This window comes from Amblyomma maculatum, chromosome 3 (genome assembly GCF_055883805.1).
Source record: "Amblyomma maculatum isolate TAMU_Amacu chromosome 3, ASM5588380v1, whole genome shotgun sequence".
Lineage (NCBI taxonomy): Eukaryota > Metazoa > Arthropoda > Arachnida > Ixodida > Ixodidae > Amblyomma > Amblyomma maculatum.
The window spans coordinates 39751807-39778375 of record NC_139346.1 but is presented as its reverse complement, the minus strand read 5'-3'; the positions used below and the strand labels follow the sequence as shown (position 1 = coordinate 39778375).

The 26569-nt window shown below is 44.4% G+C and overlaps 2 protein-coding genes, 1 long non-coding RNA gene and 1 pseudogene across 8 annotated transcripts; 2 read left to right on the top strand and 2 right to left on the bottom strand.

Moving 5' to 3' along the window:
* Nucleotides 1–863: 863 nt before the first annotated feature.
* LOC146194610 (uncharacterized) lies at nucleotides 864–4684 on the bottom strand. The gene is made up of 4 exons (XM_084597462.1): nucleotides 4462–4684; nucleotides 3022–3279; nucleotides 2346–2606; nucleotides 864–2015 (listed from the first exon to the last, which is right to left on the bottom strand). Exons 1-4 carry the CDS (start codon nucleotides 4667–4669, stop codon nucleotides 1222–1224), a joined length of 1521 nt encoding a protein of 506 aa, XP_084453588.1. The 5' UTR covers nucleotides 4670–4684; the 3' UTR covers nucleotides 864–1221.
* A 953-nt stretch (nucleotides 4685–5637) lies between these two features.
* LOC146194609 (uncharacterized) lies at nucleotides 5638–7187 on the top strand. Its single transcript, XR_014705890.1, has 2 exons — nucleotides 5638–5863; nucleotides 7053–7187. It is a non-coding gene; the product is annotated as an uncharacterized LOC146194609 (long non-coding RNA).
* Nucleotides 7188–7314: 127 nt separating this feature from the next.
* Nucleotides 7315–8497, bottom strand: LOC146194608 (uncharacterized; annotated as a pseudogene).
* Nucleotides 8498–8975: 478 nt separating this feature from the next.
* LOC146194607 (BEN domain-containing protein 5-like) lies at nucleotides 8976–26283 on the top strand. Of its 6 annotated transcripts, none has more exons than XR_014705889.1 (9): nucleotides 8976–9244; nucleotides 9823–9935; nucleotides 13678–13955; nucleotides 14098–14198; nucleotides 14356–14418; nucleotides 16638–16685; nucleotides 17080–17151; nucleotides 17338–17385; nucleotides 17813–17863. XR_014705889.1 is itself a non-coding variant. In XM_084597467.1 (9 exons), exons 3-8 carry the CDS (start codon nucleotides 13869–13871, stop codon nucleotides 17853–17855), a joined length of 390 nt encoding a protein of 129 aa, XP_084453593.1. In that variant the 5' UTR covers nucleotides 8976–9244; nucleotides 9823–9935; nucleotides 13678–13868; the 3' UTR covers nucleotides 17856–17863; nucleotides 20931–21067. The 6 variants fall into 6 exon arrangements, 5 of the variants coding, with proteins under 5 accessions (XP_084453593.1, XP_084453595.1, XP_084453591.1 ...); XM_084597467.1 differs by lacking the exon at nucleotides 17080–17151 and adding an exon at nucleotides 20931–21067; XM_084597469.1 differs by lacking the exon at nucleotides 17813–17863 and having other exon boundaries at nucleotides 17291–17385.
* Nucleotides 26284–26569: the final 286 nt, after the last annotated feature.

Below are 26569 nucleotides of genomic sequence, written 5' to 3'. Positions count from 1 at the left end.
CAGACTGCGAAGGCCGGGAGGTAGTTAGCGCCTCGATCCAAAACTGTACAGTCACGGAGGCAGAAGAAGTGGCTATCGCACTGGCCATTAGGCAAGGAAGAGAAACGGGAGAGAGTCTGACGATACTGTCCGACTCTCAATCCGCATGCAGAAATTTTCAACGGGGTAAATTATCTAAGGTAGCGCACCAAATCCTTTCTTCCACAAGCGAGCCAACAAAACAATGCACTCAAACACTAGTGTGGATTCCAGGGCATGCAGGGGTCACGGGGAATTTGTACGCAGACAGGGTAGCACGAGGACATGCAACCTACCGTGCGCCCAACAGTCTCGGGACAGAGGACCTGATTCCGCTTGACCCTGACTACACCACAATACTACAACACTATAGAGGCTTGCGGAAAGTATATCCGGAGCCGCATAAAAAGCTCAGCAACGAGGAGGCCATAGATCTGAGGCGGCTACAGACGGGCACCTTCATTAATTTACACATATTACACATGATGCATCCCACGACATTCAGAGACGAGTGCCCGTGGTGCGGGAAGACCCCTACCCTGTACCACATAACATGGGAATGCAGCTCACATCAACTACAAAAAATTGAAAACCCAAATGAAAGACAGTGGGAGGCTTTGCTGGCCAGCTCTGACCCGGAGGCTCAGCTCTACCTGGTCACAAGAGCTCGCAAACTGGCGAAAGCCAGTGGTGCCCTGGACTGGGGGCGCCAACCGCTCGTCAGCCTCGGTTGAAGAGGCGAAGAAAAAGATCCCCGAGCAGTTAATAAAGTTCACTCACTCACTCACTCATGCAATCAGCATTACTCTACAATCAGATGCAAATATTCTAGTATAGTAAACTATCATTCAAGTCTGTACTAACAGCACGTTGGATAAAAACAAAATATGAATAAGTCTCTTAGCCGAAAATTGCAACTTTTCCTTTCCAAGCACTCCATTTCAGCAAATGGCAGCCATACAAAAAAATATCCAAGACAAGTGAACAACTTCCCACACTTTTTCATTGTTAAGGCTAGAAGTGGGGCGAGTTGAAGAGATTGAGGACACTGGCTTGTATCTTGGACAGCCATTGGTCGGAAGTGAGTGTCTGGATGGGAAAAAGCCACATTTTTGTTGATCTTAACTAAGCTTTAGCCATTCAAACAAAACCTTTAATTCTTATCGCAGATAGGCAACTGCACTTTGAAATCCACAAAACGGCTCAGTCTCGTTCAACCAAGTTTGGAATAGAGCAGATGTACTGCTCTCTGCTGCTGAATGAAATGAAAACACAAGGTTTAGCAATGTCAGAAACACTGAGTGCAAGCAAAGAATACACCAAAGAAAAAAAACATCCTGAAATATGCAGTGGGAATTCTGCAACACTGCCTTCAGCCACTATCTCAGAACACATCAAGAAAAGTTTTCCATGTGCTGGAGATGAGGTGTCTGAGACTTCAAATATTCTTTTTATCAAGTAAAATTTACCATCTCTGGATTCAAACACTGCACAGTTTTTTTTGCTGGGTCGATATTTTTCACTATGAAAAATGGTTCCAAGGAAAGAAAACCTGAAATGCTCCTGTAGATGAGGGACACCACCGAGCAACGACTCCAGGCAGGCAGCCTCTTGTGGGGAAAGGGAGGGCACTGGTTTTGGCACACCAAATACACATGTACCACTGACATGCCGAGCATTTTGTGTATCTAAGTGGCCGAGAAAGCCCATGCACATATCTCTCACATTTGTTGGCATAGGCATCACTGTAATCAGCAGGCTGAGTTCTTGTGAAAAAATTACTCTTTCGAGAATTTGCTCTGGAACGCCTTTAGCCGCATTCACAAGCTTTACAATCTGGCCATTGCCGCTCTCGAATGTAAAGGCAGAATGCGCCCAGAGAGGGCCAAAGTTACGCGCTGCTTGTGCCAAGTGTAAGATTTGATGCAAATTGAAGGTCATGCAGCGTTCCCCATAAAGGCCAGCAGCACGCTGGACAAATCTTCCAAGAAGTTGTTCTGAAATGAGATTCCATGCAGTGTGAATGAGCACATTAAGTGATGCACTAGCCCAACAGGACCATAATACTGTTAATACATACAACACAAAAGATGGTTATATTCAGTTCATCCAAAATGGACAGTTAAGAGATAAAGTCATCAAAGAAACAGTACCCAAGAAAGAGATTAAAGTGTCATCAACACTTTTTTAATGTCGCAATTCTCTTTGCGCATGATTCAAAAGTTGTGGTGCAGCACATTACATAGTATATCAAAGTTAGCAGCTCAAGATCTGTGTTAGTCATATACTTGTGCATAAGAAGCTAAGAACAGATAAAAAGCTCTCACCTGCACGATGAGTTTGCTCCAGTGAGAAGCTTTCTTGTAGCAAAATGAAAATTGCTACTGAAAGCAGCCCGAAGTGTCGAAGGTACCTCTCTGGGAGAACAAGGCGACAGCAAGGAATACAGTAAAAGAGGAGCCAGTTTCTCCATTCATGAGCCTTCCAATAACACCTCTCCCTAAGGATGCGGGGCAGGCGAGTGATGTGATGAGGTGGACGTATATTCAGTAGGCGCTTGTTGAGGTCCTCGAGCAAGCTTGGGCGTCCTGCATATAAAGGTTTGCTTTATTTTTTTTTTTCACATACCCTAAAGGCCCTTTACGGGCATCTGATGATACAATTACTTCAAATTGGGCTGAAGAGCAATGAATACTAGACTGCACCATTCAGTGTTTTTTAGACGACACCGGTGTGGTGTTAGCGCTTCAATTTCAGTGCATGTTCTAGCTTTCATACTTTTCATGTCATATGTAAAGGGGGAGAAAAGTGGCCACGCAACTTTCAGCGAAGGTTCACTCAACACCATAGTAAAAACATAATAGGCACATTTGAAGTGATCTACCATGCTTTGACATATCCTCATTCTGGCGGTTTCTACTGTGGCGCCTGATTTCAGGCAGTAAAGTTTAAAGCCTCCTCAGGTTTGTTCACAATTAGCACTGCATGCACTTACGCACTTACCAATGTAGTAAGGCTCATGGCTGTTTGATGGATCTAGCCAATAGTCCGTGAATTGTCTGGTGACACCCAAAAGTACACAGTGCATATATTCTACTGTGTAGCACCAGACAAGGTCGAGCTGAGGGAGTCTGACTAATGGCGATGGCCCTTTGAGTCCATTCACTGTAGTCGCATATTTCAATGCTAGCTTCATGTCTCTACAGACACCTGCAGTGGTTCTTTCGGTGCCAGGCGCAGAGTCCAGGTATAACCATCTCCCTGTGATATCGGAGGAAAGTAAAGAGAAAAGTAGTTATTGTAAAAGCCGCCAATAAAGAAGAGCATTTGGCTATTTTGATTTCTGCGAACAGAAGACTTGAGAAACGAAAGAAAGCATTTTACTGTATTTTACAAGTAAAATATTCTTTTCGACCCAAACTTGCTTTTAGGGAGATGCAACAGTAGAAATAAGCAAGTGTTACATTGTAAATATAGTAATTCATCACAACTGCCGTAATTTTTTCAACTCAATCTTTGGCACAGGATAGCCTTAGTTGTGAACAATAAAAACCAAAACGCACACGAATATATAGTCCTGTTTACATAGAACTGATGGCGAGGGGTCAAGTTGAGAAGTTGGATTTGAGTGGTCTCGACACTACCGAGTTTACATGAACCCAATAAGATGAGCGCAGAACCGACTCTGGACGAGCGGCAAGTACAGCGGCACTTCGCGTCGAGGCAAAGACATAGCAGATGGCACATGATTCTGGTTTTTCCCCTGTCCATCTCCAGTGTTTCCTGTACTATTCTTCTCTCCCACTGTGCCCTGACTCAACATGACAGCGTTTACATGCTTCCTGAACCGGAGTCAAGTCCAGTCAACCCACTTCCTGCGCCGGAGTTGACTCGACCCCTCTACCCAAACCGACAGCATTTACACGAGCCCTGTAACCGATTTTCGACCCGATAACTCAACTCAACCCCCTCCTGTCGAGTCCATGTGAACACTGCTTATGAAAGGCAGCATTACTGATATTGAAGGGGGAGTATTGAAGCATGTATGCTATGTAGACAGAATGATAAAAAGGACAATGGCAATAAATCAGCTACTTATAATGCTGTGAACCAAAATTGGAAGGCAGTTTAACGAAGAAAAAAAAATACAGATCAGAACCTTTATTAATGAAACAGATGAGAGCGAGAAATACATTGTAGGCAAAGCAGAAGCCGTACCATAAAGTAGACACAAAAAAAATATTGATTTGCCAGAAAAAGAAGGCAGAAATTTGGATTGCAGGCTTTAGCCATTTACCCTGGTATGTCTTTGTTTTGGTTTTATCTTTTTAAGTGGATTTATGTTGTGGTGAAAATTCCTGCCTTTCTTTGATTATGTTCTCAATGGTTAAACAAAGCAATGAGCTGCCTTCTATGTTGTTGTATACTTAGCAGTTGGCCTACCTTCCTTTCTTGTTCCACATGAAAGGCACCATGGGCAGCCGAAGTATCCATTAAACTGGACATGGTTGCCCACAGATGCCCTCGCAGGAGCATCGACACAGATGCACGTAGCATACACTCTGGTACGGATTGAAATTGACCCGTACTCCCAGACAAGTTGTCCGAGATGTCCCAAAGCATCAACAAACTTGGCCAAGAACAGCAACATGTCTGGATGCTTATGGCCAAACCACAATCCAGCCAATATTGTGTTTTGGTGCCTCAGGCCCAGGTGAAAATGTTCTGCTGGTTTCTTGCTGGAAGCTGCTGGTTTGTGCTGGAACCAGCAGGTAGCCTGCTGGATTTTTGCTGGTTGTACTGGTTCCAGCAGGGTGCTTGCTGGTTTTCCACTGGTCCCAGCAGGCGACCTGCTGGTTTTCCACTGGTCCCAGCAGGCGACCTGCTGGCTGTGCTGGTTCCAGCAGTGTACGTCTGCTGGTCTCAGCAGGCAACCTGCTGGCTTTGCTGGTTCCAGCAGGGTGCTTGCTGGTTTTCTTTGCTGGTTTTACAATTTTGCTGGTTCCCTCCTGGAATGCTGCTGGAACCAGCAAGTAACCCACCCAAGTTTACAAACGCATGTAATGAAGTTCATTTACGCACGTGAGAACTTGTTGCATTCCCCTGTCGCGAGCTCATTCATTCTACAAAAACGCAGCACGGAAAGTATATACCCGTTTTTACAGCATGTTTCTGCTCCGTGATCAAAATATCACCGTAGCTACGAAAAAAAAACCTTTCTAAAGAAGCTAAGCTTTTTTTTTTTTTTTTTTTTCGGCCGGTAGCCGCAGTGGTATGCCGCTATGAGCTATTGCAAACATCAAAGATGCAAAAAAATGTTATCTGATCCTTACAATTTTGTTTATCACGGCGTAATGCACGAGGCTGTTACTGCTGTCACCTTCATCATCTGCTAGCGTAGCAGACGACGCGCCTTCGAACGATCTGGTGCAACGATCAGAGCAGAGCGAATGCAATTACGTGTAAGAAGGTATACAAATAGTAATATTAGCACAATTTGAAATATTTCAGGAGTATTTGTTCGTAACGTTTGACAAACGCGCATTTTCAGCGCTTACGACATTATCGTAACCAGTCTCCGGTTGACGCTCAACAAGCCAAAAGAAGCCGTTCCGAAGTTTAGACATTTACGTAGTGAGCTGTTTTGTGCTTGCTCGTGTTTGCGAATGCAGGAGTATTTTGTGCTTTTTACAATGTTTAAACGTCGTCGTCAGTATGAATTATTTAAGACATTTTATCTGAAACATCTACGTAAGTTTGAACCGGTCAAGGTGGTGTGACAACTTCTGTCAAGACTGAGAAATGTGATGCGACATCTGCAAGGCCTAGGACCAGCGTGTGTTTGGTAAGTAAAAAAGTGCATCTCATTTCTTTTTTTTTTTTTTTTTTTTTTTTTTGTAGTCCTCGCGTTGTGTAACGTATAGTGGATTTGCGAGAGCTTATTATAGGCACGGAGGAAAAGAACAGTGACTCAAGCGCGCACCACTGCCAGCGCAGTTCGGCAGTGGTGAGAGCCGCTTACTAGTCGAGTGACTATCAAAGTGAGCTGGTAATTTTGTCATCCCTAGTTTAAAATAGGCCATATCATTTTGCCGAAGTATCATTGATGCTATTTTCGGCAAGTAAAATATCTTTGTCGCCCGATTGTTGTTCGCTTTGTACGAACAATGGTGAACAGCCAAGGATTCAAAGAACGTCTAATCGCAAGTTAACACATATTCGATACGGTTCGTTGCAAATAGACTAACTAGACTATCTTTCCATGTCAATCCATTTGCAGGGTATGGGTGTATGACTTTAGTGGCATACCAAACAAGGTTAAAAGAATATGCCGCTAAACAGTCATGTCTGGCTAGCAATGGGTATACTTCTAACCTCTCTGATTTAATTTAAAGCAGCGAACAGTCTACGAGACCAATGTAAACGTTGGGGATAATTTTTTTTTAGGTTTGTTGTTGATATTGACAAGAATGAGCCTTATGATGATTTAGGGAGAAATAATATTAAATGAAAAGCGGCATTGTTTTTCCTTCCACTTTTCATTTAATATTCTTTCTCGCTAAATCATCTTAACACTCATTCTTGTCAACATCGACAACAAACCTAAAAAGAAAAATTATCCCCAATGTTTACCTTGGACTTCTAGACTGTTCGCTCCTTTAAACTGTATCATAACGAGCCCCTCATTTCATCTAACCTTTCTGGTAATACCACATCAGTTGTTACGTGGCATCTGCCTAAAGCAATGCAGACACTTTCCTAGGAGTGGCATTCTCATGGTTGAATGAATGAAACACCATGGGTGCGTGTGGGCATTGGTGCAGTCTGCACAGGCACATGCAAAAGCTAGCCACCCACACATTATTAGAAGCGCTATTCATTGAAAATTTTCTCTAAATGTGGTTTGCATCACACTTGACCAGTTATCATGTGGATTTGCACCAAATATGTGCTTCTTGGGTAGATGCTTTCAATTTCCATTATTCATCTTTTAGTATATCTTTCTGTTTTTTTTTTGTTTTTTTTTTATGCAGCTACCTTCATGGCACCATCTGAGTTGGAGCTGGAGCACACCTGCTGCAGTACCACAGTCTCGAAGGGAAAATGTGTCCATGCAGATTGCAGAATGTATATGGGCATGGAAAATAAAATTAAACTATGAGTCATGACTGAAGCCTCTCCTGTTGCCTTTATTTTCTTTGTGCAGTCCAAGGCAGTCACTGCACCAAATTCTCGTAGGCTGACAAGCCCCCAGAGAACCAATCCACCAAATTCTGACTATATTCAGCCCTCGGTTGAAACCTAGCAGCCAATGGTTCCAATACCCGCTGGTCCCAGTAGCTGCTGGTCCCAGCAGCTACTGGTCCCAGCAGCTACTGGTCCCAGCAGCTGCTGGTCCCAGCAGCTGCTGGTCCCAGCAGCTGCTGGTTCCAGCAGCTGCTGGGAATGTGCTAATAAACCAGCACTGCTGGAACCAGCAGGAAACCAGCAGAAAATTTCCACCTGGGGGGGCAGAGGCAGCTCATTCACTGTCAGCTGAATCGGCCAAATTGATGCGTTCGATGACTTATATAATGGGCTGCCATCAGTGTTCACAGTAACTGTGAGATCACACCAGTTCAGAGCACCTTTGCGATGGAGGGATCGATGAACAAATCCGCTTGTTATGTCCTGCAGCTCTTGTGAATCTTCTTGAATTTGCTGCCTCAGATGGCAAAGGTTTTCATAGAGGATGCCCTTCAGTTTACCAATTAATCCCGAAATTTGCTTTTTGAGGTCGAGAATGACAAAAAAAATTGCCAGCACTTTTCACAACTTGAACAGTTGAACTGATTTGACACATGTCACAAAAAAGATGCACTCTGTCTGTCACGGGTTTGAGCAATGATGTGCATACCTCACAAAAGTAATGGTAATTTACCACAGACGCACATTTGTGCGACCACAGCTTCCTCAGGAGGTACTTTGTCCGAGGCAGACCGCTTTTCTGAAATCCAAAGAGAGCATCCACAAGTTTCAGGAAGTCGTCTGTCGCAGACCAGGAAAGGCCATGAGCTACAATAAAGGACATAATAAGGACTATTGCCACTGTCACTGTCGTCTTTGAGCCAGGTAAAGTTTTCGAACCGAAGTCGCCAATACACTTTGCCAGAAGCTCCGACTGATCAAAATCCGGAACAGCAGTGGCTTCATGGAGCAGGTCGTCTTCCTCGTCACTCCCTTGATCGCACACACTATCGATTTCTTTTGCTTCGCTGTCGTTTTCCACATCATGTGCGAGTGATCCGTTATTGCTGTCGATGGAATCGTCATGCTCACTACTGGAGTAGTCCAAGCTTGTCGAAGACGATTCGTCAACAGCCACAAAACTTTCTGCTCTACGGAGCTTGCCATAGTAGTAAGTCGACCGAGGCACGATTAAAGGCTGACCCGGGCCCAAATACAACTTTCTTCTCTTCTTTTCGACGCCGTCATTCATGACGACGACCGGAGACACCGTAAAAACGCACAAGTATTTTATATCCTTGGTGTCTCAGCAAATTGTCGCAAGCAGAGCTAAGCGCGAAAGAAGCAGACAGCTTTGCAGACCGCACTAGAAAGCAACAAAAGAAAGTACAAGAATGCAGTGGCTGAGAAGGACACACCGCAGTGCCGTAACTGCTGTAACCATGCCTCATGGCCTCAGGATCACCGTGCTCAAGATATAAAAAATATTTCATACCCAATATATATTTTACAATTACAGAACTAACCAAAACAATAACACTAGAGCCAATCATAAAGTTTATTTGGAATCAAATTTTTAAATCTATAGTTTTCCAGAAAGGAAGTATCCAAAGCAATCCGAACTTCTATCCGGCAGTCTGCTTGTCATACATGTGACAAGCATGGTACTGTTGATAACCACGTTACTAGTGTGTGCTACTGTAAACACGCGTATGGTTTTCGGGTTCTGGCTTTAGTCAGACAAATCAATCATAAGCACTCGACTTGTGCGTGTTTGCATGTTTGGCCAGCTTTTTTTTTATTCGAAATATGTCAGGGCATACTTTCGCATATGTAGTTTACGAGGACGGCTGGCGAGCAATTGTGAACCTAAGCCTGATCAAGGAATACTAGCTTGGAAGTGAATGTCTCGGCAAGTTCAAAGAAATATATTGGCGGTCAGTGGAGGATGGCAAGGTCCTGGAGGGCCATTACCCGGGCGAAGTGGTACTTCTCGGAGGTAAGTTGATCTAGTAATTTTTGCCTCGCAGTCGCTGTGTACGCTGCAGTGATAAATTCCCGTCCCATTTGAGATATTTGCTGTGCACCTTCATTAACACGCTGTTCTGTTCGTGCACGCATGTCCGTCGAATTTATGTAGAAGCAGTCAGAGACTACACTTTGCTTCTGCGGTGGCCGGCTGTCTGGGCGAGCGAGTGAGCGCTAACGAGCTACTTAATCAGTCGATCTCTATCGCAAATTGCTGTCATTCCCAGCTTTGCGCGTAGGTTCTGCCGGCTGTCCGAAACAGTGCGCTTTTTTCACTTGACGGTGGTTACTCCCACATAAGCATTCAGCAGACTGAAGGCAGACTCCTCGTGCAAAACTCACTTGTTTCAGTCTTCGCCGTAGCAAAATAGCAAAACTTTGGCAGAGCCCCGCAGTGTCCCGGGATGTGCACATCCATTCGGCTACGCTAGGGGAAGGGGACTGAAACAAAAGCCCACAGGTGTAGTTGGCCGTGGTAGTAAATAATTCTTTGCCTCTGCTGTCGCTTTTCTTTTTCCCTTTGTTCACAAGTGGTCCCATTTTTTTCAGCAAACCTGCAGGACCTTATCAAAACTATGAAGAAGAAGCACATTGCTGTGCCTGACAATATATTTGGGGAATGCCGAATGGAAACTGCCGAGAAAGACACACTTTCGCAAAAGGTAATTGATTTTACATCATTTATTTCTCGAAGATGCGGCATGACGTCGCATGTAAGATAAGATAGCTTGACAAAGATGAAAACAGTATTGTGGCATCATACTTATGAAATTAACTGGAATAGGCTGCATTTTGTTCAGAAAAAGTGCTGTATTTACCTATTCTGCCTTTGAACTTTTTTGGTATTATAAAGACAGTAATGCATGTATCACAAATACACAACAAAGCAGGGCTGAGCTCCTGACCTGAAAGGCACAGGTTTGGCGCCATGCTAAGGCCTGTGTACTGTGTGATTCAGTGGCCATTGAAGAACCCCAGATAGTCAAAATATATGGGGCCCTCCACTACGATGTCTCTCATAGCTTGAGTTGTTTCAGGGTGAAGAACCCCCTAAACTAAACCAAAGTGCAGCAACACCTACCTGCTTTTTTGCAATTGTGCTGTGTTTCGACCTCATCTTCAGCTTGTACATGTGTATGCCCATTGCGCTTGTCACTGGCTTGCCTTTGGCATTTGTCTGAGCAGTACACAAGCACTATAAAATGGCTACTAGTGCACATCGTCTCGGTTTTGTGCTGTGAACATGAAAGCATGCACTACTATTGTTTTCTTTGCTGCATTTGTGGTTTATTTGTGTCTGTGAATTTTGTCAACCTTTTCCATTAACAGCACCATTTATCAATATGATTAGTTATCTATTTGGTGATGATGTCGTATTTTCCTCCCATGGTGCAGAGCTCGTTCACAGTCAGCTTAGCAGGTTCATAGATTGTTTGGATTCTTCGTATTATTGCCATAACTCCAATTTAGGGGTCACGGAGATAGAAGGGTTTTGGAGGCGCAATTCCTGGCATGTGCGGCTGGTGGAGACGACCGGAAAGAATCGCAGTGGAGAAGGGTACAGATGCCCTTTCTGTTGCACATACCGTATGGTTCTACTGGGTGGTGCCCCGGCAACGCTCGTTTTCTTTGGAAGCGTCGAAGCGTGTGCAGAAACACCGTGCTCAAGAGTTTGTTTACTCGCAATCACAGCATGTATTCCATGAGGCCGTTCAAGCTCCTCCCATAGAAGAGCTAGACTCAGTAATCCCAATGAACAGCAATAAAATAACAAAAATGCACTAAAAGGCCGTGTTCATCAGCCGTGCTTGTGGTAGAGAGACACACGGTTCTGAATTCAGTTGGCAGTCGGCGGGGTGCAAAAAAAAAAAAAAAAAAAATGGAAGTGTCCCATTCTCTTGTGACTGTTAGCACATGTTGCTAGCCATTGATATATGCCTGTAGCCTTCCCTGCGCTACGCTCTTCAACTGCTCAAAAGCAGTTCTCTCCAAAAAGGCCATAAAGGGAAATCATTATTTCAGCAGTAGTTGAAATCTCGCATGTGATCAATGTCATTTAATTCTTAAAGGCCCACTGTCCACCCTCCGGTAAAACTTTTTTTTTCCTCGGTGGCTGTGAGGCTTCGTCCCCACAACGCAAGGCCACCAGAAGTTTTTGAAAAGAGTAATTAATAACGGGAGTTACAGCCACCGCAATCAACCGATTTTGCACTTCCCTCTCCTTCGGTCCCTTCTCAGAGGTTTTTCACTCTCCTGCTCGGTCGCCTAGCCTCTGTAAGCCAAATTCCCCTTCCTCCTTCGCGTTTGACGGGAGGTGGGGTGTCTTGTGGAGAACGTCACTCGCGTGCGTCATGGCCCCGCCTTTGAGACTTTTCTTTTTCTTCGCTTTTGCTGTGTCGTTGACGTTGGGCCGAGTCGCCGAACCTCTCTCCTAAAAGGGAGAGAAAACGAGAGGTCACGTCGGAGTGAAAGCTTCAGGTTGCGCAAAAGAAGGGAAGGCTGTAGAAATGGCGTAGCACACAGAACGGACTTGGAGCAGGGGGGTGGTGATGGTGGCACTCTCTGCTGCGCGAAACGAAATGGGCAAGGGAAAAGAGTGCAGAAGCGATGGGTGGACACAATTAGTGGTGTACGCCCATCCTAGCTTCTCCCGTCAGTCAGCGAGACGGACCAATGGATGTCGTTCTCGGCAAGTACGTCATAACTGTGGCTCGACGAGCCAGCGCAGGAAACGGGGAAGCTGGCTTTCTGAAGGAGAGCATGAGAGAGTTTTGATTTGTATTTTCGTTGCTTTGCGGCGCGCTTGTCACTGTAACATTTTCCACAGACTATCTCCGGTACTTGATCGAAACAGTGGGCTCCTTTGCTTAGAAGTTCCTTTCCTGGACAGTGGCCCTGTGAGCAGATGAAAATTTGGCCGAGAGTTCTGACTCGTGCGTAGCTGTTGCTTCATATGCTCATTTGTCAGTTGGCCTAGAGCAAGCAGTGTTGTAGCTCTGCACCCCTTCTTACACTGCAATTTATGACCACTCGAGACTCTTGGCCAGCTGTGGTTCCATCACCTTAACTTTGAATCTGGATGATGATGTACAGTGCTTGAACTATATGTCCTGTATTCAGATTTTTAATATCAACCTGAGAGCTCAGCATTTTTCTCAAGGGTTGATTCATGTTTTATCTCGAAGCCCATCTTTATGTCCATCCAGACAAGTTTGGTTTGGTTCAGTTTATAGGGTCTAACATCCCAAAGTGGCTGGACAAGTTTCCCAAACTAGAAGAGTTTCCCTGTTAAGTGATAGTAAAGTGCAGATCAGTGGCTACATGTTCACAATAGACAAGGCACAAGCCAGCTGTGTAGCTGTGAAGGTGCTTGCACTTCATGCTAAAATTACAATTTTTGGCAGTTCTTGACAAAAAAAATCAGACCACAAAAGCCACAACTGCAGTGAAATACCGTGCCACCACAATTCAAACTTATAATAGCTGCAAAAAACGAGCTGGTGATACTGATGCGGATTATGGACAGCAGGTGCTCGTGAGAGAGAAAAAGGTTGATACAGATTATGACCCGTGGCATTGAGTGTCATCTATGGGCGGCACCTTGAATTTCCTATACACTTGTTTTTTGGTAGGCTGCTTTGTGAGCTGTGAAAAGTTCAGATGCCGCCCTTACAAGGAAACCAGGGGGTGGCACTTCCATGCGTTTACATGTATACACATGTAGAGAACTAAGCTGTGTTAGGGAAAGATTGTCTCAGTGCACAACGTCTATGGCAATGCTAAAGTTATGAAACTTGATTGCTAAAGTGCATTGGTGGCAGACGGCTGTCATGTACCTGTCATTTAATGGGTGCTTTTCCTTGGGGTCTGGCTGCATGCATGAACACCAGCATATAGCGTGGTATATAAACAGCCTCATTTGTCATTCTATCAGCATTGACAACTGCACAAACAAGCTCGTAATTTTGATTGCAGACAGCAAAGTTTCTGCTTGTTATTAGGTTGAGAAAATCATGGATAAAGCATTGTGAGTAATTATGGTAGGAAAGGAAAGCAGCTAATAAGTCGGCAGGCTTTCTATATTGGTATTTAACACATTGTCATTGCATTACCCCACACTTGCATTGAGGTTGGGTTTGATATTTGCATGCTGTAAAGAAAAAAAAGCTGGAAGCTAGAATGCATCTTGCTCTTACTGATGTATCATAATATTCTGGTGAAGTATTCTCATCTGTTCAGGAGTGTTTACTTCATTCTAGGCAATGGTTTTATGTTCACAATGAAGCCAAAATTACTGTGTTGGTACATGCAAGTGGCACTGTGTATTTCACACATTATATATTAGACAGCTGTAGCTTTTTAGTTTCTAGTTACTGATATGTCAGTGATTTTTTATTTTTATAGTCGTCTGTCTGAAAGCAAAAAAAAAAGGAAGGTGGCCACATCGATGAAAAGAAAACAAGAGCTGTTCTTTAGCGATAAAGAAGAATCAGATGACGACTTGGTTTCAAAAAAACAACTCAAGGAAGAACAAGAGCGCTGCAGATCACTGAAGGAAAGGCTGCGCCACGCAGAGGACAAATTGGAAGCTGCCAATGACCGCTCCGAATGACTACAGGTGCTCCTGGAAAAGTTCCAAGAGCGGTACACCAACCCCCAAGATCTCCTGGAGAATAAGCTGGGTGAGTTAGACTTTGCAGGTTTAATGGGCAATGCATTCAGGTATTGCTCTGCGCTTACACAAGCAAGTGTTCTTTTGTACTTGAAATTATGTCAGTGTTGAAGCTGAAAATGATTATTATTTGTTCACTTACTTTTCTGCAGAGGCTTGGTTCAAATCTGATAGACAAAGCTTGGCATTTGGCACAGCAAATAACAGTGACAGCGACTGCTGTTCAACAAGCACGAAGTTTCTCCCGCATAAGGTAATGCATCCTGTTTGTTCGTGTTGCTCTGGTTTTTTTTAATGTCAAGTGCTCATCTTTCATGCTGACCATAGTTTGTTAGGCAAAGCCAGTCAACTGCAGTTTTGATCTGAGATGTCCAATTTGTGGTTTTCTCCTGTTCTCTTATGGCATTCAGGTGCCAGCCACCTGGCAAGCAGTTGCGATACCAGCTGCTGTGCCACCTGTCCTCCCCAACCAGGTAAATACAGTGAGGATGGAAGCTTTAATGCATGTTTAGTGGCGTTTTGATATTTTGCTGTTGAATATTTTTTTGCTACAATGACAGTTTTCACAACCTAGACGTGCTTCTGCGATTGACTCACTATGGCACTTTTATGAATGACTGTCATCTGAGGCCAGCTTATGTATACTTGCACTTGTTTTTGATCGTGGTAATTTCCTGTAAGCTAGAGAGTCCAGTTTTTTATGGAGTAAAGAACAAAAAAGACAAAATTCTGTCTGTTATTAAGTTGGCTGACGTGTCTTTCAAGAGAACTCAGAATGAATGACAGCAGTGATAAGGCATAGCTAATGCTATAGTTAATATAGTTGCTATAGTTAATGTTCTCATCAAAAATAAAGATGCAGTCTAGCATACACAGTTTGTAGTGACATGGTGCATGCAGAAGTATTATGCCAAAGTGAGCAAACTTCGCAAACTTCATGGGATTGATGAAGAATTGCTCCAAAATCAAAAGTAACACCGTGGCCCTTTTTGCAGCAAGACACAGTAGCACTTGTTACAAATAACACCTTTGTGTTATGGTGGTAATTCACCGCACGACTTGTGACCCCTGTGATGCAGCATCCTCAAAGTGCAACGGTATTGCAAGAGTGGAAGAGGCATGTGAATGCAAGAGATAAAAGTATGAATGGGCATTAGAACAGCATCATGCCATCCCGAAATAACCACAGAGTCATCGCCAGCCTATAGGAAGCTCGCAGTCAAGGCTTCAAATTGAGCTTTTCTGGAGCTGCCCTTGCACGACACAAGCTGTGGATTTAGGAGATAGTAAAACATTGTTTTATGAGTCTCGCAAGCAAGATTAGATCCTGGGATTAAGGTTGTAAAACTGCGCTAGATGCAAAAAAAAAATGCATATTCTCTAGTTTTTCTCAATTTTTTTTTTTTTCGATTTCCGAAGTTTGAAAAATGAGCCTCCTCGTTTTTATGGCTCACTTTTTTTTTTTTTTTTTTTTCAGTGTTATGCATGCCTTGCAGTACAAACCACTTATTTGCAAAGATAGGTACACGCAGAACCGCTGATAGGCGGCCCTTGCTAGATTTCCTTTGGATCACGTTCATACGGTTCGATGTTCACACCTCTTCATTTTTTGTGCTGAAAGTAAGGTTTCTTAATCAGGCAAGAAACAGCGCAACAACAGAGACAAGAGGGCAGAAAGAAGACTGGACCAGCGCTGACTAGCAACTGAAGATTTCATTGAAAAGAACACAAATATATACTCCATTCACAGCCAAGCGCACGCATGGGCAGAACTAACAGCACTGATACCTGAAAACGTGAAAATTAACAATCAAGATACCGCAGTTCACAATCATGAATAAGAATAGATGGGGTGCTAACACGTGTCGTGATTTTTGTGAATGTGAAATGCCTCGCTGATTTCCGTGGTTAATTTATCGCCGGGCTTGTAAAGAATCCCGGTATCATTAAAGAGCAGACTACATGGATCTGAGTTGGAACTGAGTTAGAACTGAGATCCGAGTGTAAGGCCAAATTAGAAGAAGGGGCCCCATCCAAAGAAACATAATGCTCACGTATGCGGGTATTCACGCACCTGCCCGTCTGGCCTATATATCTTTTTCCACAGGTAAAAGGAAAATCATACCATGGCACAGGGTATGATGTTCCCTTTACCTGTGGAAAAAGATATATAGGCCAGACGGGCAGGTGCGTGAATACCCGCATATGTGAGCACAACGATCCTGCTCACGTTTTCAGGTATCAGTGCTGTTAGTTCTGCCCATGCATGCTCTTGGTTGTGAATGGAGTATGTATTTGTGTTCTTTTCAATAAAATCTTCAGTTGCTATTCAGCGCTGGTCCAGTCTTCTTTCTGCTCTCTTGTCTCCCTTGTTGCGCTGTGTCTTGCCTGACTATGCACTAACTCGCGCAACTTGGCGTTTTACTGAAGTTTTTAAGGTTTATTCAATGTTTAACGGCTCCTGAATTTGAATTAGTGCTGCAAGGTGCAGTATTTTTTCCTCTGAGCTGTTCCAAATATGGATTTTACTGCTCCAAAACTAAAATTTTGCTGCTCCAAAAATTTCTACATATCCTATTTCAGCTGTAGCACCCCTGTGTGCTGGAATTTTGCCTCTTAAAATTTATTTGTAGCTGTATTAAAGCTTCATTCACTAATTTTGGCCTGCTGTTTTCTTTTGCTCTGTCATCAGGTTGTGGCACAAATCGAGTATGAAGCTTTTCAGGAGCCGTCCGGCCAGGTATGAAAAGAGAAATTGGAATCGTGCCTGCAGCATGTCATTTGCCACAGCCTAAAATTGTGCACAGTGTAATAAGTAAATTCTGGCTGTCATTTACGTCTAGATTAATAGCTCAGTGTGTGTCATACCAGCATTGTTTTTGGAGGGCTGTGCTACCTACAGGACTGCGTTTTTTTCCCACTGGATGTCTAATATCAAGTTTTTGCCAGTTCACTGCACATGTGCATATTACAGTAATATGATTGGTGTTGAGCTGCTGCTGTATTAGTCATTTGCTACTGCATGCATACAAATTCTTATGTAAAGCAGGAAACTGTGTAGTGATTTTAGCTTCTGTGGTGTATTAGTGTCCTAGATGCTCAATTGAGTGCAGTTTTATGTTGTTTCTTTTTAGCTTGTGGAAGAGGCTCAAGGCCATGAAATGAACATTGTGTGTGATCGAGGGCCTGCCGTTCTGCTAAGCCAGGTAAAAAGACCAAAAGCATGTGATAAAGACAGTAGTAGTCATTTTAGTTCCAGTTTTGGGGCTTATGTGGTACTCAGCTGGACTTAATTATGAAATAGATGATTGTTTTGTGTCAGTGGTGTATTTTAATCCCTGACAGTTTACCTGGGAACTTATCACAGCATCACTCTTCTATTCTTGGTTCAGGCTACTGATGACACTACAGCAGAGGCTGCCAAAGAGTCACCCGACCAGGTATGGTAGCTGCAGAGCATACTTGTGTCGCATACTATAGCTTTATTAGTTAAGCCTGAAATTATGCTTGCTATGTCACTGATTCAAGTAAATAGTAAAATTTAGCAACCATTCCCACTGAGGTTCATAAATTGACTATTTCACTCATGACTGCGGTGGATTGGTGGCAAGTGCTAGAGCCTGTAGGGCTTTCAGCATTCTTTGTCAGTGTACATGCGAGTCTCATTTCACGATTGCATCAGCTTCTTGCAAAGATGCAAACATTAGAGTCGCTAAGTCAGGTGCTTCATTATTCAAGACTTTCTTGGTTGCACACATTTTTAGCCCCTAATGTATATTGTACAGACGGGGCAGGTTTTTTAGTCATGATATGCAAGACAGTTTTGTGCTGATAAGTTACCTGGTGCTCTTTTTTGTTTAATTGCAGCCTATGGACCACAGTCTGCCACCAGCCCTCTTTGCCAACGTAAATGGCCAGGTAAGAACATTTTTGTAGTCCCATAACCACTGGCTGAAATTCTAAAGGTGCTAGTTTGCGTGATGGGTATGTTTTCATGTGAACTTTCAGCAGCATAATGCTTTGCTTATGCAAATTCCAATGGTCAGCCTGATGGAGTGCTTTCACATGATCCGATGAGAAGACTCAAATTTTTTCCGGACTCCAGGAATGGCCAAGCCATGTGTGCTTGTTTTTAGGGTGGTTTAGTCTTTAGTCTAGTTAACAAACTTTTTAGAAATCGCCAACAGATTTCCTATGTTTTTAATGTAAAAATATTTCAGAATTGTGAATTTCAATATAGCGTATGTTTCAGAATAATGTACATTTTAAAATATTTTCTTCTATAATATAGGAACATCAGTATTACGAATTCGGCTAAATTAACAGCGCCGCAACTTTTGCGTGACATAGAAACTGACGTTTCAGTGTATGGTCCGTGGGCTGTAGCTTCCATCATCACTAAAACTGGTGCCAGCTCCTAGGGCCACCACAAAGCTACGGTTAATGCGCGGTAGCCAGCAGATCTAGCCTTCTTTATTTTCTGTTTTGTATGTCGCTCGCTGGTGAGTGGGTCGTGCCTTTCATGCGTATGGGAAGATGTTTTTTTTTTTTTTTTTGTAACGGATTATCTTATCTTGCTGCAAAGTTTTTGCGAGGTCTGGCAATGACTGCAGACAGCGATGGCGCCAAGAAGATACGAAAGAAATTTTCACTGCAAGAAATCGATGCAGAGAAAAAGCAAATTCGGCCTCTGCATACTGCAAGCATTGCCCCATCGACTGCCTTGATCATTTTGAAAGACCGAGACAAGCTTTTAAAACTTCAGGGAACTCTGAGATGTGTCTATCGAACTTTGATGTTTTATATCGAGATTTGACTGTAGCTGTTTTTCATTGGCCACTGCAGAGTGATGAGGTTTAGTCTTGAAGACATAAGTATGGCCACAGTGTTATATCTGTAGGCTTAATTTCTGGCTATATTGACTGTGACTAACACTTCATTCTTCACAACCCAATGGGCAAAATTAAAATGAGAATGATGTTTTTCAAAAAGCACTTGAGTACACCTTTAGTGCGTTCGCTCAGTTCACATCTTGACTGGCTTGTACGCTTCCCTTGGGTGGGGTGTCCGATACAATCAAAACTCGATATAACAAAGTCCTACTTGCAGGTGAAAATTTTGTTAAACCACGAATTTCGTTACGGCAAGGTTCCCCATGTTCTAGCTGCCCAAACAAGGTAAAAGGTTAGTGAAACACTTCTAGTAGGTGGGAATTTGTAAATTATGAATTCAGGAAATGAGCAAAAAGTTCTGGCAATAATAGCACTAACAAGGGTACCAGATGTTTTGTACATCAAGAGGATAATGGGTGATAGCAAACGGACGCAAATGCATCATTTTTTTTCTGGGCTACCTGTGGCTACCTGTGCGTGGCAATTGTTCAGGCCTCACGTACACATACTCTATTTACATGCTAATGAACTTGCCTCCCACTGTTCCCGCCAACAAATAAAAAAAAACACTCGTAGTTAGCATCTCCCTTCCTTGCGCACCGTCATAGTCCAGTGTACTTCTTGCAGGGTGCCAGGATGACGTGCAGTGATAACTTCACTGGTGCATTCTGTGGGTGTTAGCTCCAGTGAGGGGGGGGGGACTTGGCAGAGTGCCAGTGGCTTAGACAGGAGTGCGGGGTAGTGGCTTGCTCAGCTGGTTCGGTTGCTCAGCGCCATCCAAAGGATGGGCCTTGATTTCTCTTTACCACACAGTGATTGGGGTGAGCACTGTCCGCTGCCATAAAATCATTGGAATGTCTGTATCAGTAAACGCCTTTTGAAGCAAATGATGCTAAAAGCCCGCATTATGATCGTGGCTGACCGCATGCCTTCTTTGACGATTGAAGGGTGGAGGGATGGACAACTGTCATGAAAAAAAAGTCTCTCGCCTATTGAACCTTCCCCTCAAACTTGCGTCGATGTCGTAGAAATGCAAATTGCGCTGTGTCTCGGCTAAAGTTCTCATGTTAGGATCTTAACGTGGCTGCTGATACATGCATGTGATGTGCGAGGACTTTGAAAGTGTGGCATAAAATTACTTTGTTAAATCACGAAAAAACACATGGTTTTCAATAGGGCAGAGATTGGGAAATAAAAAAAAGATGAATGTGGTAGCTCACGAGTATAGGCTAATGAGTAGGTGTGAGATGATAGTGTCGCGAATTCAGGAATTGGTGATTAAGCAAGTTGTAAAGTAATGAGGATCTGCAGGGGAAGCCGTTAAAACTATTGCGTTAGGGCTGATGGCGTTACATCGCGAATTTCGTTACATTGTGGTTCGTTATTTGGTGCAAGGCCATACCGTGGGGCCACCCACCTCTTGTAAGAGCCCGCATGAAGAACTAAGTGGGATAACGCAAGCTAAATTGCTGCTGTAGGGTGGTTTCCTAGGCAGTTCAGCTGCGCGTTAGCATTGCATTCATTTATTTAATGTAGGCCTTGATCTGGGCCTTTATAAGCTTAATTTGATGCATTAGACCCAGTCAATCGGCAAGAAAGCACTTCACCAAATCAGTGATATTGAAGCTGGCGAGCTTTACACACGACGACGCAGACTGGCTGCATCATTGCTGCTGTTATGAAAAAAAAAAAAAAAAAAAGCTGCCACACAATTCCAATATTGATGTTCGACTGTATCAGAATGGGAGATGTGTGAACATGCTGAGCAATACTAAAACAACCATACCTTGAATGTTTGGTTCTCAGTAGTTTTTCTCAGGACTCTTGATTTTATCTATTTCCACGGTGTATTTTACGTCCTAAACCTATAACATCTTTATTTTCATAATTTGAAAATAGACGAAGAAAATACCAACTTAAATCACTGTTCCTGTGCTAGTGCATCTTGCCCCATGTAATTGAAGCAAAAAGTTGAGACCTGTTGAATTTTTCTAATGCATCCTGTTTTTCTAAATCCAGTGGTAATCACTGTACCCTAATGATAGTTATATATTGTCTTTTGCTCATATCTGCAAAATGCTTCTTTGATACAGATCCATCTCGGAAAAGGAGTTTTCGTGACCTCAGAGCAGTGGAGTTGGCTCTTGAGAAGAACAAGAGATTCGCTGTTTTGCAAGGAGGCTACAAAGGTTCTTTGGGGCGTGCCAGCCCTCAAGAATCGCAGTGTGACAGGGAACCCCAGCCGGCGGTTTTCCAACAAAGACGGGCCAGCTACGCAAGGAAGAAAGGCCTTGACTCCAGTGAAACTTGAAGCTGTTGCAAGTGAGTATGCACAACTGTGGTGCTTCATCTTGGCTCATAAGATCCAATTTCTAAGAGTGAAGTCATTATGCACTGTGTGGTTAATGGCATTTACTGTGCCACTAATTAGGAAACATGTCAAAAATGGGGAAGACAACAGAAATGTGGCATAACTGGGTAGCTTGAGCAGAAAATTCTTATATCAGTACGTATCAGTGACAGAAATTGAAGCATCAAGAAGTAAAATCGCAAGGTGACTGGTTTTATTGCTTCAAAGTTGTCCAAATAATTGATCAAGCAATTGCATGAGAGGGTAGAGCTATTAGTAACTGTCAAATCACCTTTAATGGGGGCGGGGGGGGGGGCAAGTTGCCAGTTACCTTGTTTGGGACAATCTCTTACTGAATGATATCTTGAAACATATCGTGTTAACACACAAAATGGTGTGTGGCAGCCGCCCACTGTGAGTGCAATCTATGGCTATATCCAGTGTAACTTTTACTTCAGGCATTCTGTCTTCATCGGAATTTTTCATAGAGGCACTAAACGGCGCAGTAAAATACAGTCGAAACTGGATATATCAATAATTCGATATACAGAAATCGGCTTGAGACACCACTTGAGATCGTGAAAAATGATACTGTATTTGTCGCGTAATCAACCCCCTCGCATAATGAACCCACCCCCCACTTTTGCCCCTGAGAATTAAAAAAAAAAGTGTTCGGAGGCGTGTCCCTTCGTTTCAACCATCACGTCCCTCCATGCATCCACAGCTCATTTATTGGCAGCGCTCCAAGATGCTAAATGTCACGGCCGTTTGAAACGAACAATGCTAAAAGTCGGTGTCATGATCGCAGCTGACCGCGTGCTTTCGTTGATTCATAGATGTAAGATTGAACGTCTGTCGCAAAAAAAAAAGAAAAAAAAACGCCTGCCAGTCCTTAACCCTTTCACTGTCGGCTGTTTCTGACTGGGACGCACCCCCAGTGTCGGCTTGGTTTCAGAGAACGAGCATATCAGGGAACGAGCATAAAGATTTATTTTGCATCATGATGGGTATACAAATAAATTAGTCAATGCAATTTGCACATTTCAGTGTTCTGCAGGTGTTTAAATAAACATCATCATCATCAGTCTGACTATAAATGATATATGATAAAATAAAAAAAAAACACGCTCAATACTTCTTCAGAGTGTGGTGGATCCTGAGTCCGAATCCGAGCTTGGCTGGTAATCAGAACCCGAAGAGCCATCGCTCCAGTCAGCCGTCGAAGGTCCCGCGCGGTCCGCCATCCGAAAGTAAGCGCGCGCGGAGGGCGCACATTCAGTGGCCAGCACAAGGGAGAGAAACGGCGCGTAGTGAAGTCGAAAGAGAAAAAGATGGAAAGGGGCTAAAACACTCGTGTGCTGCTGCTGCTAACGGCAAGCTGTCCTCAAGCGAGGGCGCGTGGAGAGAGCGAATGCAGCAATCGAGTCATATGTCAGTCGGAGAGAGGCAACCGCGTGCGACCCTGAACTTGCCACGCCGTAGCGGAAGCGCGACAAAGAATAAAAATAAAAACCTCCAAACCTGCCGCAGATGGCAGAACAAACTTTGAACCCATAAACGCACGCGCGCGCCGAAGGATCGCTCGCTCGAGAGAGTAGTGTCACGGAGCGACCACGCCCCCTCCCACGAGCAAAGAACGGGCGGGCGCGGTTGCACCATACTCTTCCATATATGTGTCTTATCGGCGCGGGGCGAGCATATCAGCTTGTAGAAAGATTCAACAGATGGCGGAGCAAGTCCAAGCGCGGCAGCTTTACGGTGAGGCGCGAAGATTTGAACGCAAGATAGAATACGTACGGGTACGTTATTGACACTGCGGGGAGGAAACGCAAATACGTACCGGTACGTTCGTGACAGTGAAAGGGTTAACGTCTGCAGTCGCCATGGCTTACACTGCACCGCATGTTCAGCACGATAGCAATGATCAGCTCCCGCAAAAAAAAAAAAAAAAAAAAAACACTGCCGCTTTTTGCATCCGCAGCCGTCGTAGATAACGCACGTGCAGCGCGAGGACACGAGACGCGCGTCAGCCGCCGCACGGAGAGCGTTCACAACACACTGGAGAACTGGAAAAAGCGTCTGCCACGGGCTGAGCTGGCTTGTCCGCGCATGCATAGTGCAGGCTGCTGCGAACACAGACTGGGAAAGGGAGAGGAAGAGGAGAGATAAAGCTCGGCAGAAGAGTGGGCACACTCTTGCACTTCGCTCTATCGCCAAGTTTGCTCCCTGCTACTGCAGTATCTATCAAAAGTATAGTCAAAAGATAAACACGGCGTGATGTTATCGCTGCATACATCTTGGTGCGTTGCCAATAATGAGCAGTGGATGCAAGGGCTGAAACGGAAGGTCGTGCCTCCGAACGCTTTTTTTTTTTTTGGTTTTCAAATTCTGGGGGGCAAAAGTGGGGGGTGGGTTCAGTATGCGAGTGTGTTGATTTCGCAACAAATAGTATAATTTTTCACGATCACTAGTGGCGTCTCAAGCCGATTTCTGTATCGAATTATCAATATATCGAGCTGTTTTGCGATCCCCTTTGAGTTCGATATATCTGGGTTCGACTAGTGTGGAATAGCAGTTCCAAAAGAAGTTGCTATCACCTTCTCACCAGCTAAATTTTGTTCTAAATATAGGGAGGGGCCAGGATTGCAAAAAGTTGCAAATAGCACATGCCACTGTAAATGTACCTTAATTCACTCTTTGTTAGTGCTTGCCAGAGAATTAAACCAATCTTGCCACACTTCATCTATGTTCACGGCACATTAATACAGGGCTGCTTGATTTTTGCATGCTCGCCCCTGTAATCTTAGCTATTTAACATATTGGTTCCCAGAGAGAGAGGATCAATAACCGCCACTTTCTCAAGGTTTGGCAAAAACTAATTACAGGAAGTAGATTGTTTTCTGTGTATTGCAGCATTGTTTAGCACTGATGCACGGGAGATTTCAGAGGTGTACAGTACGTCAGGAAAGTTTTGAAACTCAATTTACAATTACAAGAAATACAGTCGAACCCGGATATATCGAACTCTAAGGGGATCGCGAAATAGTTCGATATATCGATTATTCGATATACAGAAATCGACTTGCGACGGCACTTACGATGCGAAAAAACGATACCGTATTTGTCGCGTAATCAACCCACTCGCATAATGAACCCACCCTCCACTTTTGCATCCGAGAATTTTAAAAAATAAAAATGTGTTAAGGCTAGCTCGCTCACATGCAAGCGACGAGCGGCAGCGACAGAGCGAAAATTTTCAAACTTGTTGGAACCGCTCGAGCCACCGCGGCAGCTCAAAACAAGGTTTCTGTGTCGCCACGGCGGCAGGAAATCGCGAGCATCTTTACTTGCATGTCGATGGCGCGCGTCAGTCCGTTTCGGTCGTCTCATCCACAGCTCATTGGCAGCGTGCCAAGATGCTGCGCAGCAATAACGTCAGGGCGCGTTTATCTTTTTATAGCTCCTGCGGTGGCGGGGAGCGAACTTGGCAGAGTGCCCGTGATGGCTTGATTGCACAAGCCTGGTTCGATTTATCATGCCGCGCTTGGGGCGGGCGTCATGATCGCAGCAGTTGACCGCGTGCTTTCGCTGATTCATCATGCAAGGAGAAACGATTAAAAAAAAATATAAAATAAACATCCCGCAAAAAAAAAATAAAAAAATTCCTGCTGCTTTTTAACGTCCGCAGCCGCCATATCTTGCGCTACGCCGCGTGTACAGCCCAACGATAGGAAAGAATGACTCTCGAAAAAAAAAAACATAGCTGGCGCTTCTTAACATCCGCAGGCGCCATAGCCACGTCCGCCGCCGCGCTGCGCTGCCGCACGTAGAGGGTTCGCAACACACACTGGAGAAAGCGTCCGACCTCTGTCTGAAAACGGGCTGAGCTGGCTTGGCGCATGCGTTGCGCGTGCTGAAGGAGAGAGATGGCTCAGCAAAAGAATGGGCACGCCCACGCACATGGCTTGCAAGCGTCATGTGTTGGCGCGCGGGAAACGACAACTGCAGATGCACGCGCCTTTGGGGAATGGGTGCGGCGCTGCCCAGACCTGCTGTCGCCGAACTGTCCCTTCTCATTCCTTCCGCACGTGGCTTGAAAACGTCACGCGGCAAACGGCCAAGGGTGATGCGATCGTCTTTGGGGAAGGCACACTTTCCAGTGCGTGGTGCGGAGTTCGATATATCGAACGACCGGCTTTCCTATACTTTTACATAGGATTTTCAAGGGGATATTTCGTGAGTTCGATATAACCAAAATTCGATATATCCGGGTTCGATATAACCGGGTTCGACTGTATAATATTTGCTGCATATTGAAACATTGTTTAGGATTGATGCTAGCGAGGAATTCAGAGATGTAAATGAGCGTTCTGAAACCCATCGGTATGTTACAACCATTTTGTGCTTAATCTTTTTCAGATGCCTTTCAAGCGTACGTCGCTGCAAACCCATCAGAGCTCCCAGGAAATGCCCGCATAAAAAAAATGAACAGATACATCGGAGAGATGTTAAACGATTTCAACAAGTGATTTTGGAAATAAACACACGGGCACGTCACTCCTAAGTTGTATGTACACTTTAATTCCTCTACACCGAGCTCGCTGTAGCTGGAGCATGTGTGACAATTTTCATCCATGAGAAGTAAAAGCTGCTTATCCGTTTCATGCAAAGCAGTTAGTGCTGCAGAAACAGTGCACCTGGAAATTTAAACCGTGTTAGGATATATATACATATATATAGGCACACTGTTTCGCTTGTCCCATATGTCCTTTATCCCGCAACTCCTATCCCACAACTCCTGTTTCCCACAACTCCCATGTCCAATAACCCTATATGAATAGGTCCTATATAGAGTTATTTTCAGTAGGGTAAGGACTGCCACCACTTCACAGCCAAAGAGGGAGACTTCGCAAGGCTGGAGGAAGGAGCCACCGCCAAGTACGCGACGCCGCTCGAGCTCCGGTACCACAAGGGACCAATCCAGCTCTGGACGAAGGCGCTCCAGTTCGAGGACCTTGGCCGACTCATCCACTGTCAGCAGCACCGGGGGCTTTACACGGGACCCCAAGACGTCGTGGGGACCACCTGCACGCAGACGCAGTCTGAGCGGAGATCGAAAAACGGTATGCTTCGCGGTTAGCAGTTCCCAGGTAAATAGGGAGGCAGACGAGAGAACTAAAAAATTAGGAAAAGAGAATCGAGAGCTCAAAAGCATGCTCAGCACGCTCACTGCAGAGATTCAAAATTTAAGAATGGAAAAGAGTACCCCCCCCCCCCCCCCCCCCCCTCCTCCACCGAGGAACCAACTGGTACCCCAAAAACAGGTACAGAAACCGATGCCCTCTCCCCCGCCTACAAAGGTCTAGTCGCGCGCCCTGAGCC